Below are 15936 nucleotides of genomic sequence, written 5' to 3'. Positions count from 1 at the left end.
CAAGCAATATTCTGTTGTAAATGTACTTTTAACTATTTTCTCCACAAATCTTGTTGAAGTTCTGAGTAAGTGAAAAGCTTTAATTAATCCATTGTTGATAGATTTTTTTTTTGATTACTTGGTTTTACATACATAACTGTAAATATATATAATATGTATCACTTGTTTATAGATAAAGCCATTTACAAAATATCTGCTGAAAGAGGGGTAACTCTAATTACTGAACTGGTACTGTTTTCTTCAGGTGTAATTCCATGAAGACAGTGTAGTATGCAAACACAAATATTATAGCAATCAGCAATTGAGTATTTTAATATTTGTAATACATTTAACATTATTCTGAGATGAATTAAAACAAGCATATTTTAATTAGATTATACATTTCTAGCTGCACATGAACACTTCATTTTCGTTCCCAGTGAAACCTAATGAACTGGGACTGTGACAGCTGGAAAAATTCATTATTTAGACATTTAAGATCTGGACTCAAAAAACCCCAAAAAAATAAAAACTTTATATCTAGTCAGTTAAACTAGACTCCAACATTCAAGTTAACTTATTACTTAGTGTTTGGTGATCGCTTTAAAATAACAATCGATAATTGATTTATAATTGGAAGTATAAAACCTATCAATGATCAATTTAATAATCAGTTTTTGACTTTATGGGACTGAATCCCCATATAAACAGTGACAACACTTTCGTAACATCAACCGAGTGGCTTACTGTATATTAGGTCTCCTTCTTTTACAATCAAAATTTTACAGTTTTAAGGGATTCATTTTACAACACGGACATTAACCATATAGTAAATTCAATGAAATAAATGACTTCTAACGGACACTGTGCATTGTATACATCTGACTTTCCAGTCCAGTGTTGAACCTATTGTGTTGATTTTATAATGGAATTTATAATCAGAATTGGGAATGGAAAACGGACTGATTTTTTTCTCTGGAAATGCCATCTGGATATTTATAACTCATAAAGTCCCAAATCTTTGCCATCCAGACACTTATAATCCAGACTCCAACAGACTGGAGCACTTGTCTTCCAAGCAGTTTATAATGCAGACTGTGATAGTCATTAATATTCTGGACGATTATACATGTAACTATAAACTAAATCGGTTCTTCTCATTATTGGCCTGAAAACTATGCTGTAAGTTCTGATGTACATAATACGTTGCTATTACAATGCAATCCATGATTTAATCATTGTTACTAGCTTTACCTTAAATTCCAATTATAAATTGAAATAAAAAACCGAATAAAATATGATTGCTAAAATCTAGGTATAATATCCCAGGTGATTAATAAAATCTTCACCAAGAGTGAGGTATGACAGACAATTAGGGTGATATTCTTGATTGCCTAACCAGGGGCTTGCTTCAAGTTGAAGGTTAGCCAGTCAAGAATCTCTCCCCAAGGGTTCATTTTTCTCTGTCATATCTCACTGTAGGGACAGGCTTTGGTCATCAGTAGCAGAGTAAATATTTTTCTTAGTTTATGATTATGTTAGACTTGCGCTGATTTGGCACCTTGGGGTGACGAGGAGGGCATGGAAGCGGTCTTCCAATCCCCATCAGAGGAGTTGGGGGTCTCCCTAAAGAGTTTTAGGAGGTTTTAAGAGTAATCTTCCATGCCACAGTGACCCTTTTTGCATCTTTCCCTCGTGTAATTCATAAAGCAAAGGTGATATATTTATATTAAGCATAAAAGCACACACGTATGCTATGCGACACATACCAGTACCTTCTTACATGGGTCATATGTCACTGAGAATTATCATCCAGCAGGCTTGCCACACATAAGTCTACATTTCCGCTGTGAAGTTCTAATGCAAACAGAATCTTTACCCTAGGCACATGAGGTAGCACAGAATTCACCAATCGGATCTTATTCTCAAGTTGACTAGAACACACCTGTGATTGTCCTTTAGTCCCCTTTGTGGGACCTGGTGATGTCATCGAAGTGCCTTTACTTCCATTATCAGGACTCCTATTTATTTGTGTTCTGTGAGACAGTGAAGACCTCTGACGATGCCCTCCACTGGTAGGTGATGGTGAAGTCCTCTGACGATGCCCTCCACTGGTAGGTGATGGTGAAGTCCTCTGACGATGCACTCCACTGGTAGGTGATGGTGAAGTCCTCTGACGATGTCCCTTAGTGGCTGGGGGCTGCCATATTGGGTCAGGGAGGTCATCCAAGTCGTAATCCTCCTCCTGCCCCAGATCAACACAAGGTAAACTATCACTATCTGAATCTGCCTCTCTCTCTAACCAAAGCTTTGATTTAGGAGTTACTTCCCTTAGAACAGGTTTGTGTACCACAGGAGTATCTATATCCTCATCGTTTGAGCTATCAGAACAGTTGTCATTAAGCCACACATCATCCTGTTTAACTTTACTAGTCTTTCTGCGTGTAGCTATCTTCTTAGCAGGTGTTTTTGTTGAGATTTGTTGGGTAATATATTTGGCCTGTTTTGCAGTATCAAGGTTAACTATTTTCCTTTTCCCAAAGCTGTTAACATCAGGTGATTTTTGCACATGTTCAAAATGCAATGCTAGTGATTTGTAACCATGGCCATCAGTAGCACTGGAATCATCGAAATTTTCACCAGCTCTGTATTTTTGAGAGTTGTACGTACTTCCTGGGTTGTGAAAGGAAGATCCGAGTTCACTGGCTTGTCCACCCTGGCTAGTGGACATTTTGGGCAGATACATTTTTTGTGGGTCAAATGTATTGTCATATTCATCTCCATGAGTAGAACTTGACATATTTGGTTTGCATGCATCCAAATCATTTTTGGAAGTCACGTTTTTTGGTCGATAATTATGTGTCAGACTAGAGTATGATTTGAAACTATCAGGTTGGGGCAAGTAAGAAGGTGTCATTCCTGGCCTGTACTCCTCCCCTGGTTTCCTATTGGTGGATATTTTGGGTCTATATTTGCTGATTGGAGAGACTGTTGATACTCTTTGCTCTGTTGTGTTTAGTTTGCTAACATCTCCTGGCCTTTTATTGGTAGACAGTTTTGGTCTATAAGATGTTGTTGATTCCTTTTTGAATGAATTTGTCTGGTCATTTAAGTTTGGTCTGTAAACATCCCTAACATCACTGTTGGACAAGTTGGTCATCTTAGGTTTGTAAACAGACCCAGAGGTCTCCCTCGACCTTTTGGAAGGTGAGGGGCCAGCATACGACCCCATACAGTGATACTGTACCAGAGGCTCCAGGGGGGATAAATCTTGTTTCCTTGACGACTGTGGTGGAGATGTAACAGCCACAGAGTACCAGTCTTCACATTCATTAATTCTATAGGAGCCACGGTTTGGTGTATTTAAATCAGATACAGACTTTGTTTGAATTGCTTCACTAGTATAAGTTCTATTTGAAATCTGTGAACAGTTGTGGTTCCTTGAAGGTCTATGTTGGTCCTGATCAAGATAAGCATCATTATCCTCATCATCAGGGTTGGCAGGTATTCGTTGTGTTCCTTTCAGACTAGAAAACGTGTGACTCGGTGGAGGTGTGTTTTCCTTACTGTATCTATTTCTTGACCCTGATGAACTTTCTGTTGGATACTTATTTTTCTTTGGTGACCTTTCTGTCTGGGTAACCTTTGAACCTACTGGCCGTTGATAATGTAATCCAATATCTAGAGAATCACAACTGTCGCTATCGACAACCAATGGTTCTTCTCTCGCCATCACCTTTGACTCGCTGGACTTTTCACATTTTAGAGGTGTCTGAACTTTCATCTTCAATTCATTGGGTTGGTCAAGTTCCAAGGCAACCAGATGGTCAAACTTTCCCTTCCTGGTTCTACAAAACAGAAAACTAAGAAAATGAAATGGTTAAAATATGGCATACAACACAAAGAATTAATGAGCATTACTGACAAATGCAATGCAATAATCTGAAACATCCGGACAAATCAAAACAAGGGATATCATTAATAATGAACACTTTAAATGGTGAAGGTCACCAACCTTTGCTGAAGGTCAGTGGTTATAGATGCTATGACAGCCACTGTAGCTTGGAGATCATCTGTTGCCTGGGCCACCAAGTCTTTGTCTCCAGACAGGTCCCGGAATGCACACTGAGGAGAACAATACCATAAAGCACAGGTCAAAGGTCACAGTCATGTCTGTACAGTACATACATGTGAGTAGGTGTACATGTATCTATCTTCTTGAAATTGAATGCATTATTTAATTTTTCAAACAAAAAATGATTAAATATCTTTGAAGTATATACCTCTAATAGAATAAAATTTGATGTGATAATTAAGAAAACAAAATGTATAAAGTGAGATCAAAGTTTTACTTTATACACAAACAATGTACTTATTAAACGTGTCGCAAAGTTTCAAGACCGACTGGCCTCTTTGTCAAACTACAAATGAGTGAGCGATTTGTATTGTTTACCTGTACAATAGTGACGAAATTGTATATTTTATATAAAATTTGTCTTCTCCCTCTTCAAACTGTTATATGGAGGGATTAGTTATTATGTATACTTTGACCTGTTGTAGGGAGGGTTTAGTTTTTGTCTATACTTTGACCTGTTGAAGGGAGGGTTTGTACGTACCTTGACCTGTTGTAGGGAGGGTTTGTACGTACCTTGACCTGTTGTAAGGAGGGTTTGTACGTACCTTGACCTGTTGTAGGGAGGGTTTATACGTACCTTGACCTGTTGCAGGGAGGGATAGCCACATCTGCCTACCCCCTGACAACCGTCACCACACCTGACAACATAGTTCTCTGGGTTGCCTTCTACAAGGTAGTGAACAATACAAGCAACTCCTCTCTCCTCAAACTCGGCCTTAAATGCCTTCATCTTTGTCACCTGGGTCCAGAACCGTCCCTCCTTCAGGGTCCGTGCCATGTCATCTGCAAATAACATTCCGTATTCTGTAAATTGTATGGTTTGCTTTTTCAGATCTTCAGCTACATACATGTACTTAATGTTCTGAAAACAGATGTTCTGAAAACAGACAGGTCTTAAGTAACAACCTAAACGTTAAATTCAACATTTTATTTACTGTGTTATACACTTCTATCAACTTTTCTTTATGGTTGGACAGTTATTTCTTCCCTTCTGCTTTTTCTACTCTCGGCTATCAAGGTTTCATTTCTAGCCTTCAAAGCACCACAACCACTGGTAGTTTGTAGTAGTTAGCTGTCATACTAACCTACACGTTTACGCTTGGCTATACAAGGAAGGTCACGTTCCTGACCTTCACACCGCCACAACCACTGGTAGTTTGTAGTAGCTAGCTATCATACTAACCTACATGTTTACGCTCGGCTATACAAGGAAGGTCACGTTCCTGACCTTCACACCATCACACCCACTGGTAGTTTGTAGTAGCTAGCTATCATATTAACCTACACGTTTACGCTCGGCTATACAAGGAAGGTCACGTTCCTGACCTTCACACCGCCACACCCACTGGTAGTCCCCTGTCCTTAGTTGTCTTGTTCGATAGGTCACACCCTCCCCTGCCAGGAGGTCACACAGCTAAAGATGATAAAAAAAGGGAAACAGAAATATATATAAAGTTTTATATCAGAGGTAAACTTTCAAACTTTACAATTATTTTCAATGTCTACAACAATCTCAATATCACACATCCTTCATGTTTTTATTTTGAATTCCCTTGGCCCTTGGATGTATGTACACAGAACTAAACCCTCCCTATAACATGTCAAAGTATATACAAAAACTAAACCCTCCCTACAACATTCAGTCAAATTTATCCAAGTCCTCTTCAGTCATTCAGGACTAGTAGTCTTTTAAGGGATGGATGACAATGGATGGCTGATGGACACCTGGCAATAACAAAAGCTTTTTCCAGGTGAGCTAAAGATAGCAATATTAAGGTTTTAGTGAACTTTAATTGTTTAGAAATGTTTCAGTACCTCAAATTTCCCCCAAAAAGTGTCTTAAAACGCAAGTTCTCCAGCTGAATTAATTAAGGAACTTAAGTGTAATCAATTATCCCTTCAATGGTTAAAAGAAACATAGCCCAGTGTGATCTCCACAGTGTTCTTTGTGGTAAGACAGGAGACCTACCACACCTACTCAGGGGACCAACAAAGTTCTTTGTGGTACAATAGAAGTAAAACCAACCTGTCCCAGACCAAGGCGATCACCACCAAGGTCTCTGTGGTACAATAGATGTAAAACCTACTTGTCCCAGAGTCAGGGGACCAAACCAAGGTCTCTGTGGTGCAACAGAGGTAAAACCTACCTGTCCCAGACCAAGGCGGTCACCACAGAAGTAAAACTTACCTGTCCCAGACCAAGGCGATCACCACAGAAGTAAAACTTACCTGTCCCAGACCAAGGCGATCACCACAGACGTAAAACATACCTGTCTCAGACCAAGGCGATCATCACCAAGGTCTCTGTGGTACAATAGAAGTAAAACCTACCTGTCCCCGACCAAGGTGATCACTACAGAAGTAAAACTTACCTGTCCCAGACCAAGGCGATCACCACAGAAGTAAAACTTACCTGTTCCAGACCAAGGCGATCACCACAGAAGTAAGACTTACCTGTTCCAGACCAAGGCGATCACCACAGAAGTAAAACTTACCTGTCCCAGACCAAGGCGATCACCACAGAAGTAAGACTTACCTGTCCCAGACCAAGGCGATCACCACAGAAGTAAGACTTACCTGTCCCAGACCAAGGCGATCACCAAAGAAGTAAGACTTACCTATTCCAGACCAAGGCGATCACCACAAAAGTAAGACTTACCTGTCCCAGACCAAGGCAATCACCACAGAAGTAAGACTTACCTGTCCCAGACCAAGGTGATCACCAAAGAAGTAAGACTTACCTGTCCCAGACCAAGGCGATCGATTAATCACCACAGAAGTAAGACTTCCCTGTCCCAGACCAAGGCGATCACCACAGAAGTAAGACTTACCTGTCCCAGACCAAGGCGATCGATTAATCACCACAGAAGTAAGACTTACCTGTCCCAGACCAAGGCGATCACCAAAGAAGTAAGACTTACCTGTCCCAGACCAAGGCGATCACCACAGAAGTAAGACTTACCTGTCCCAGACCAAGGCGATCACCACAGAAGTAAGACTTACCTGTCCCAGACCAAGGCGATCACCACAGAAGTAAGACTTACCTGTCCCAGACCAAGGCGATCACCACAGAAGTAAGACTTACCTGTCCCAGACCAAGGCGATCACCACAGAAGTAAGACTTACCTGTCCCAGACCAAGGCGATCACCACAGAAGTAAGACTTACCTGTCCCAGACCAAGGCGATCACCACAGAAGTAAGACTTACCTGTCCCAGACCAAGGCGATCACCACAGAAGTAAGACTTACCTGTCCCAGACCAAGGCGATCACCACAGAAGTAAGACTTACCTGTCCCAGACCAAGGCGATCACCACAGAAGTAAGACTTACCTGTCCCAGACCAAGGCGATCACCACAGAAGTAAGACTTACCTGTCCCAGACCAAGGCGATCACCACAGAAGTAAGACTTACCTGTCCCAGACCAAGGCGATCACCACAGAAGTAAGACTTACCTGTCCCAGACCAAGGCGATCACCACAGAAGTAAGTCTTACCTGTCCCAGACCAAGGCGATCACCACAGAAGTAAGACTTACCTGTCCCAGACCAAGGCGATCACCACCATGTTCTCTGTGGTCCACCTGCAGTATTACCCTATAATGGAAAATGACAAACTTTGCAATACACATGTACACAATAAGATGTACTCATTTCTAGTGTGAAATGTATAAATATAATTTTCCATTTGTTTAACAATAAGAACAAAGCAAAGTATTGCAAGGTAATCCATAGTCCCCCACAGGTAATGATTTCTTTATTGACCAAAACTGTACACTTGTCTAACCTTATAGGTCACTGTGACATACTTCTTGTACTCTGCCAGCAAAGACATGCATGCCTACCAAATCTGGTTATTCCATGTGAAAAGTATAGAAGATATGCCCAGTACAAACTTATCCAAAGGTTGAAGTCAAAGATCACCCTAGGTCACGGTGACTTCCTTTTTGCATAACTTCTGTCATCCCATGATGTCTGGATCCTTGTATACCACATCTAGTTACTTCCGGTGACATAGAAAGATGTGCCCAGACAAACTCTAGGAATTATAACTGGTGGAGTCCAAGCCTATAGTCCCCCCCCCTCCCCCCCCACACACACACACACAAAATGCATGCCTTGCAGTATTTGACAACTGCATAGATCTGACATGTCAAACACACAGAAACTTACCCTTAAGGTTAATAAAATAAACTATCACTTTTTTTCCCTAAACAATTGTAATTTCAATATCAATTTACCCATCACGTCCTTTGTCATTGGTATACAGGAAGTTGTTCTGTCCACTGGATTGAACTGCTTTCACGTTTGGATCTGTCAAAACAGTCTCGTTTTCAAAATTTACATCTTAAAAGTATTTCCTATTAGATACTGTAAAATAAAAATTACATTGTATAAATAAATTAAATTCCTTGAAGATACACCTTTTATCACGAAAAGGCAAGTACCTTTATTTCTAGATATAAAGGTTCATCATAATAAAGATGCAAATTCGGATTAAGATTTAAAATAAATTAGAACTCATTTTATCTTATAGGTTATAATGTTTCCTATCTGATAAACTATTAAAAAAGTTAATGTATTTATGCTATTAGTTTTTCCCCATTAATTTGGGATAGGGCCTTTTTGATTCATTTTGGGGGGAAAATATGCCAGTTGGGAATAAAAAATTTGGGAATAAAATGCAAATTTTAGGAATTAAGCATAAATAGGAAATAGCATCAATTGGCAATGGAACCTTTATTGACCAAAAAAAGTCCCCAGAAAAAGCCCTGTGTTAAAATTAGATAAATAACAATTTGATCAACCAAAAGTATGAAGAATGAAATCACCGAATCAGAATAGCAAATAAAATTCTGCAAATTATTTTACACTTGCTAGTCCTCTTTAATCTTGGTATTATCATTATAATTCAGTTTAACAGAAAGCAGACACAGAATGGCTTGAATAAGACATTACAATATTTAGGAATTAATTAAAGCAGAACCTGATCACCCACCACAACACCGTAAATTAAATAATAGAAGATTTATTTTCATGATATTTTTGTCATTTTTGAATATTTCAGCTGACTTGGTACTAATTGTATTTTATAATTTCATGGGAAAAAAGCAAAACAAAAAGATCACAAATCTGCACTGAGGGAGGTAAAGCAATTAATTGAAATTAAATCCCGATATCAAAATAGCACATGCAGATGAGTGACAAATAGAGCCACAGAGTAGCTGTGATAGTGTCAGGACCTAGTGTGGTGAGTAGTTAGGACAGAAAACACACCAAACAAGTGTACCCATAGGATCCTTCCTCTATCACACAGCTGGTACCTGTAAAATACAATTAATTTATCAAATGTTTAGCAGGTGCTCCATAAAAGGTCAAAAACATGCCCTTTTTGACCACAAACAGATGTGCTTACCACTACATATTGTAAATTCATGTGACTATTTTTTTTTAGAAATACATTGTTAGAAAAGCATATATAGATTTCTTAAATACTGTCTGATTAATTATTCTTGATAAAGTTGGATTCATACTAATGAATCTTCATAAGTCCTCCTAGAGTATTAACAGTACATGGACCTACCAGAGCCCTGGGGGTAGGTGAAGCGTGTTTTAACATGGCAGGCAGCCTCCCTCCCCAGGGACAGGAGCTGGTACATGGGCTCCTTGTGTAATGTCCTCCTCTTCACCAAGTCTCGCTTAATCAGCACCTCCATTCTCCACCAGGCTGCACACAGACCTGTCATAGAACAAGGGGCCCAGTGGGCTTGTACAGGTAAAACCTAAATGAAAAGGTCTAACGGGCCAGTACAGGCTAAACATAGGACAAGGGGCCCAGTGGGCTTGTACAGGTAAAACCTAAATGAAAAGGTCTAACGGGCCAGTACAGGCTAAACATAGAACAAGGTGCCCAGTGGGCCTGTACAACCAGTCATCGAACAAGGGGCCCAGTGTGCCTATACAACCTGTCATAGAACAATGGGCCCAGTGGGCCTGTAACACCTGTCATAGAACAAGGTGCCCAGTGGGCCTGAACAACCTGTCATAGAACAAGGGGCCCAGTGGGCCTGTACAGGTAAAACCTAAAGGAAAAGGTCTAATGGGCCAGTACAGGCTAAACATAGAACAAGGGGCCCAGTGGGCCTGTATAAGGCAAATATAAAGGGAATCAGTGAACCTACACAGATCAAACATAGAGCAAGGACCCTGTGCAGAAATATTCCATGAGAATGCTGCACTTCTATAGGAAGAAATATCTAAACAGGTCACAGAACAAGAAGAGGACCAGCTGGCCTATACATGTATTTATATTGCTCAAGAGGCCCGGACAGCTTGTGAACGTACATTATAGACTAAGTTTTTCATCTAAAAATTCTCCAAATAAAGACCTATTCTTAGTCAGTTATCTACTTACCATCATCGTGATCTTTCAGGAATGATTCTTCTGACAATTGTCTGGCACGATCCTTGACCTCAGACTCAGGGACCAGAACAACTTCCTCCTGTCTAGTGATAGAGAAGGTCAGATGTAAAGCTGGACTCAGTCTGTTTTCTAAACATATGAAGTTTATTTGCCAAGACATAAACGTGCACCCAGATTCCCGCACATACAATAGTAAAGGTTATAGCAGTTATAACAACACAAGGTCTTAAAGTTTAAGTGCAAAGTATTCAACACATGACCAATATAAAACCTGTAAAATCATCTTCAGCGCTGACCAGTTATTGACTGGGCATGAACAATCTGATACATTTACTTTTGGATTTATGTAAGAGGTTGGTGATCTGTACGAACAAATGAACATGTTTTGACCTTTTCCAACATTAACAGATAATACTCCAACCCACTGTACATTCTCATGATCTGAGAGTACAACACATCAGCTAATAAACCAAACACAGATTCTCTCCCCTGATCCCGTAGTTGTTTCCACGCCACCTGACTATGAACCAGGGACATACTTTTTATACCAGGACATTTTTCGCTACAGATTATTTTTTGTCAGCAGCTATGAGGGCGAATTCATCATGGGAGTGGATATATGTTAACATTCCATACAGTTATAACATGTGAGAGGCAAATTTGACACTGTGCGAACATAGATTTTACTGGTGCAGGGCGAATATTTGAATTGGCTAATGTTTCCAGGTATACAGTATTCTCTTTAAATGTTCCATATTCATCTCTTTAGTACATCTCTATAGTACATCTCCATATACATCTCTATACACATATCTATAGTACATCTCTATAGTACATATCTATACACATATCTATAGTACATCTCTATACACATATCTATAGTACATCTCTATAGTACATCTCTATAGTACATTTCTATAGTACATCTCTATAGTACAACTCCATACACATATCTATAGTACATCTCTATAGTACATCTCTATAGTACATCTCCATATACATCTGCATAGTACATCTCTATAGTACATCTCTATAGTACATCTCCATATACATCTCTATAGTACATCTCCATATACATCTCTATAGTACATATCTATAGTACATCTCTCTATAGTACATCTCTATAGTACATCTCTATAGTATATCTCTCTATAGTACATCTCTCTATAGTACATCTTTATAGTACATCTCTATAATACATATCTCTATACACATCTCTATAGTACATCTCTCTATAGTACATTTCTATAGTACATATCTCTATAGTACATCTCTATAGTACATCTCTATAGTACATATCTCTATAGTTCATCTTTATAGTACATATCTCTATAGTACATCTCTATAATACATATCTTTATAATACATCTCTATAGTACATCTCTATAGTACATCTCTCTATAGTTCATCTGTTTAGTACATCTCTATAGTTCATCTTTATAGTACATCTCTATAGTACATATCTCTATAGTACATCTCTATAGTACATATCTCTATAGTATAGTACATCTCTATAGTACACATCTCTATAGTACATCTCTATAGTACATATCTCTATAGTACATCTCTCTATAGTTCATCTTTATAGTACACCTCTATAGTACATCTCTATAGTACATCTTTATAGTACATCTCTAGAGTACATCTCTATACACATATCTATAGTACATCTCTATAGTACATCTCTATAGTACATCTCTATAGTTCATCTCTCTATAGTTCATCTTTATAGTACATATCTCTATAGTACATCTCTATAATACATATCTCTATAATACATCTCTATAGTACATATCTCTATAGTACATCTCTATAGTACATCTCTATAGTACATCTCTCTATAGTTCATCTTTATAGTACATCTCTATAGTACATATCTCTATAGTATAGTACATCTCTATAGTACACATCTCTATAGTACATATCTCTAAAGTTCATCTTTATAGTACATCTCTATAGTACATCTCTATAGTACATATCTCTATAATACATCTCTATAATACATATCTCTATAGTACATCTCTATAGTACATATCTCTATAGTACATCTCTATAGTACATATCTCTATAGTACATCTCTATAGTACATATCTCTATAGTACATCTCTATAGTACATATCTCTATAGTACATCTCTATAGTACATATCTCTATAGTACATCTCTATAGTACATATCTCTATAGTACATCTCTATAGTACATATCTCTATAGTACATCTCTATAGTACATATCTCTATAGTACATCTCTATAGTACATATCTCTATAGTACATCTCTATAGTTCATTAATATCTATAGTACATCTCTATAGTACATATCTCTATAGTACATCTCTATAGTACATTTATCTATAGTACATATATCTATTGTACATATCTCTATAGTACATCTCTATAGTACATATCTCTATAGTACATCTCTATAGTACATCTCTCTATAATACATATCTCTATAGTACATATCTCTATAGTACATCTCTATAGTACATCTCTATAGTACATATCTCTTTAGTACGTCTCTATAGTACATATGTCTATAGTACATCTCTATAGTACATATATCTATAGTACATCTCTATAGTACATATATCTATTGTACATATCTCTATAGTACATCTCTATAGTACATATCTCTATAGTACATCTCTATAGTACATATCTCTATAATACATCTCTATAGTACATCTCTATAGTACATATCTCTATAGAACATCTCTATAGTACATCTCTATAGTACATATCTCTATAGTACATATCTCTATAGTTCATCTGTATAGTACATCTCTATAGTACATATCTCTATAGCACATCTCTATAGTACATCTCTTTAGTACATCTCTATAATACATCTCTATAGTACATGCACAGTGTAACCTGTATTCAGAGACCACCTTCAGAAAGTCCATAAAATGCTGTCTTACTGCAGGTTGTGGTTTTATACAGGTAGAGAAAAACCACTACAACAAAGGGTTTTACTAGTGGTCCTCTATGAACTATCACAGGCAGTATATTTTAGAGGCAGTCTTTTGAGCAGCTTTGCCTATAACCGATGCCTCTCATTGTTCCAGGACAGATCTCTCGGTGATACTCACCTACAATCATCTGCCAAGGCCTTCTCTGTGGCTTCTAACAAAGTCAGTAGTATGGCGCCAGCGGAACTGACAAACTTTCCACCTTTGGGCGGATTATCATTAATCTCCTCTCCATCATTGTAGGTCAGCAGTCGCTTCTTGGTCTCTCCGCCTATCTAATAGTGACAAAAAAAGGTAACGCATCAGCTGTTTACAATTTTTTATTCAAATATATAAAACATAGGTCTTCACTAAAGTGTGTCTGCATTACTTTTTTACTTGAATTATATGATTACATGAATGACACTGAAATTAGTTCTATTTTCATACATTAAAGAATTAAAATATTTTCCGTATAGTTTGGTTAACAAAATGTCAATTAAACACTTTTTCATCAATATTACTTGAACACAATAATTAAGAAAGAAGCATAAAAAAATTGCAAAAAAAAAAAATGCAAAATGTTAAATGGCATCATGTGTGTAGTACTTACTGAAATATCTAGACCATTACAATGAAGCTAAAAAGACACAGATCTAGATATACGACTATTACACAGAGAAATTATTTTTCTACTGAGGTACGTACAGTAACTATATGCAAGAAGAAAGAGGTGAAAAAGTATTGAAGTGATAACAACCTACTCATGGTATATTGACTATGACCCCTGAGGGATCTTTGCACTAACCATCATACGGTAACCATCTTCATAAGTTCTATATCAGTTCGATCTTATCTCTTCTTTTCTCTTATCTGTTTACTCTGTTTGCCTGGCAGCCATCTTGTTCTTCTGATCAGTTTCATAAGAAAGATGTACAATACCATGGGAAACCTACATATCCAATTTGAGGAAGATACCTCCATCAATTTCCGAGAAACAGCGATAACAATCTTTAACTCAAATTCAATATGGCCATCTGCTGCCAGTCATCTTGGTTTTCCAATTAGCCTCAAAATTCAGAATGAGTAACAAAAGGGACCATGGGAAACCTTAAAGTGAAATTTGAGAAAGATGCCTAGAGTACTTTCTGAAAATTAGCACTAACAAAATTTAACTCTCAAAATTCAAGTTAACTGTCTGTTGTCCATCTTGGTTCACCCTTCATCCCAAAATTTGATATGCCTAACTATAAGGACAATAGGGAACCTTCGTGTGAAATTTGAGAAATATCCCTCAAGTAAGTTCTGAGAAATAGTGCTAAAAAACTTTTAATATTAAATCCAAGAACGCTGCCTGTTGGCCATCTTGGTTTTGTGATCAGTCCCAAAATTGGCTATGCATAAGTATTTTGGCTATGCATAAGTATTTTGGCTATGCATAAGTAAGGACCATGGGAAACTTTTATGTGAAACTCTTGGAGAAATATCCCTCTAGCACTAAGAAATAGCGCTAACAAGAATTGTTTCAGGACAGACGGAATGACAGACCACGAACGAAGGGTGGTTTGAATAGCCCACCACCAGATGATGATGATGGGCTAAAAATACTATGAGAACAGTTCTTTTAAGTCAAACAAGAGCTCAGATATGATATCAATTTTTGCCAATTTAAGAAAAGTAAATAAACAGGAAAGTCAATGGTCCTGTTGTCATCTGGTGACCAAACAATGATACAATTCAGGTAACAAAACACACCTATGTGGTAAGTATACAAGTTGGCTGTATATTGCCAGGCTCTGTGTAGACCTGAACAGTTGTGAGTAGATAAAACAGACAGGACATTACTCTATAGACCCCGAAAACAGATGGTTTACAAATATTAACACAGACAGGACCTTACTCTATAGACCCCCACAAACAGATGGTTTTCAGATATAAACAGAGAAGTTGTATAACAAATAACACTAACAAAATAGGGAGCAGGCTACTGGAGGCTCAAAAGTAAACACATAACCAGTTGTACATCAATGACATCACGACACAAGTCTTCACCAAGACATACTGCATTTTGGAAAATCTTTAAATTATGACTAAGCCTTAAAAGTGATCATAAAAAAAACAAGGATAAAAGGAGATACTTGTTTCATTATTTTTCAAAAAGAAATTGAGAAATTTACAAAGTTTGCCATCCGTGGCCTGCATTGAGATTACTGGCCAGGTGGGCATGGTGACAACTGGAACCTTTAACGAGAAGATCTTTGACCAGGAGGGCATGGTGACAACTGGATCCTTTAACGAGAAGATCTTTGACCAGGTGGGCAAGAAGTGAAGGCAGTTTCTTACTGGAGATGGTCATGGAAATGTCACAGGTTTATGAGACTTAGCAAAAAATAAACAGACATGCAAATTGCATGAACTGTACTCCATTTGATGCAGAATTCCAAGAATCATA

At 37.8% G+C, this 15936-nt stretch overlaps 1 protein-coding gene across 2 annotated transcripts in view; it reads right to left on the bottom strand.

Moving 5' to 3' along the window:
- Window positions 1–296: 296 nt before the first annotated feature.
- Window positions 297–15936, bottom strand: part of LOC110457159 — a 57615-nt gene continuing 41975 nt past the window's right edge. For both annotated transcript variants that reach the window (XM_021508273.1, XM_021508274.1), the window contains exons 3-11: window positions 13626–13780; window positions 10527–10618; window positions 9696–9851; window positions 8353–8425; window positions 7651–7708; window positions 5396–5528; window positions 4692–4897; window positions 3995–4104; window positions 297–3827 (exon numbers count right to left, since the gene is read on the bottom strand). In XM_021508273.1, the coding sequence (XP_021363948.1) occupies window positions 1775–3827; window positions 3995–4104; window positions 4692–4897; window positions 5396–5528; window positions 7651–7708; window positions 8353–8425; window positions 9696–9851; window positions 10527–10618; window positions 13626–13780 (3036 nt within the window). In that variant the 3' untranslated portion in view covers window positions 297–1774. The remainder of the gene's footprint in view (window positions 3828–3994; window positions 4105–4691; window positions 4898–5395; window positions 5529–7650; window positions 7709–8352; window positions 8426–9695; window positions 9852–10526; window positions 10619–13625; window positions 13781–15936) is intronic.

This window comes from Mizuhopecten yessoensis, unplaced genomic scaffold (assembly GCF_002113885.1).
Source record: "Mizuhopecten yessoensis strain PY_sf001 unplaced genomic scaffold, ASM211388v2 scaffold9033, whole genome shotgun sequence".
NCBI lineage: Eukaryota > Metazoa > Mollusca > Bivalvia > Pectinida > Pectinidae > Mizuhopecten > Mizuhopecten yessoensis.
This window is presented reverse-complemented; position numbering and strand designations above follow the sequence as displayed.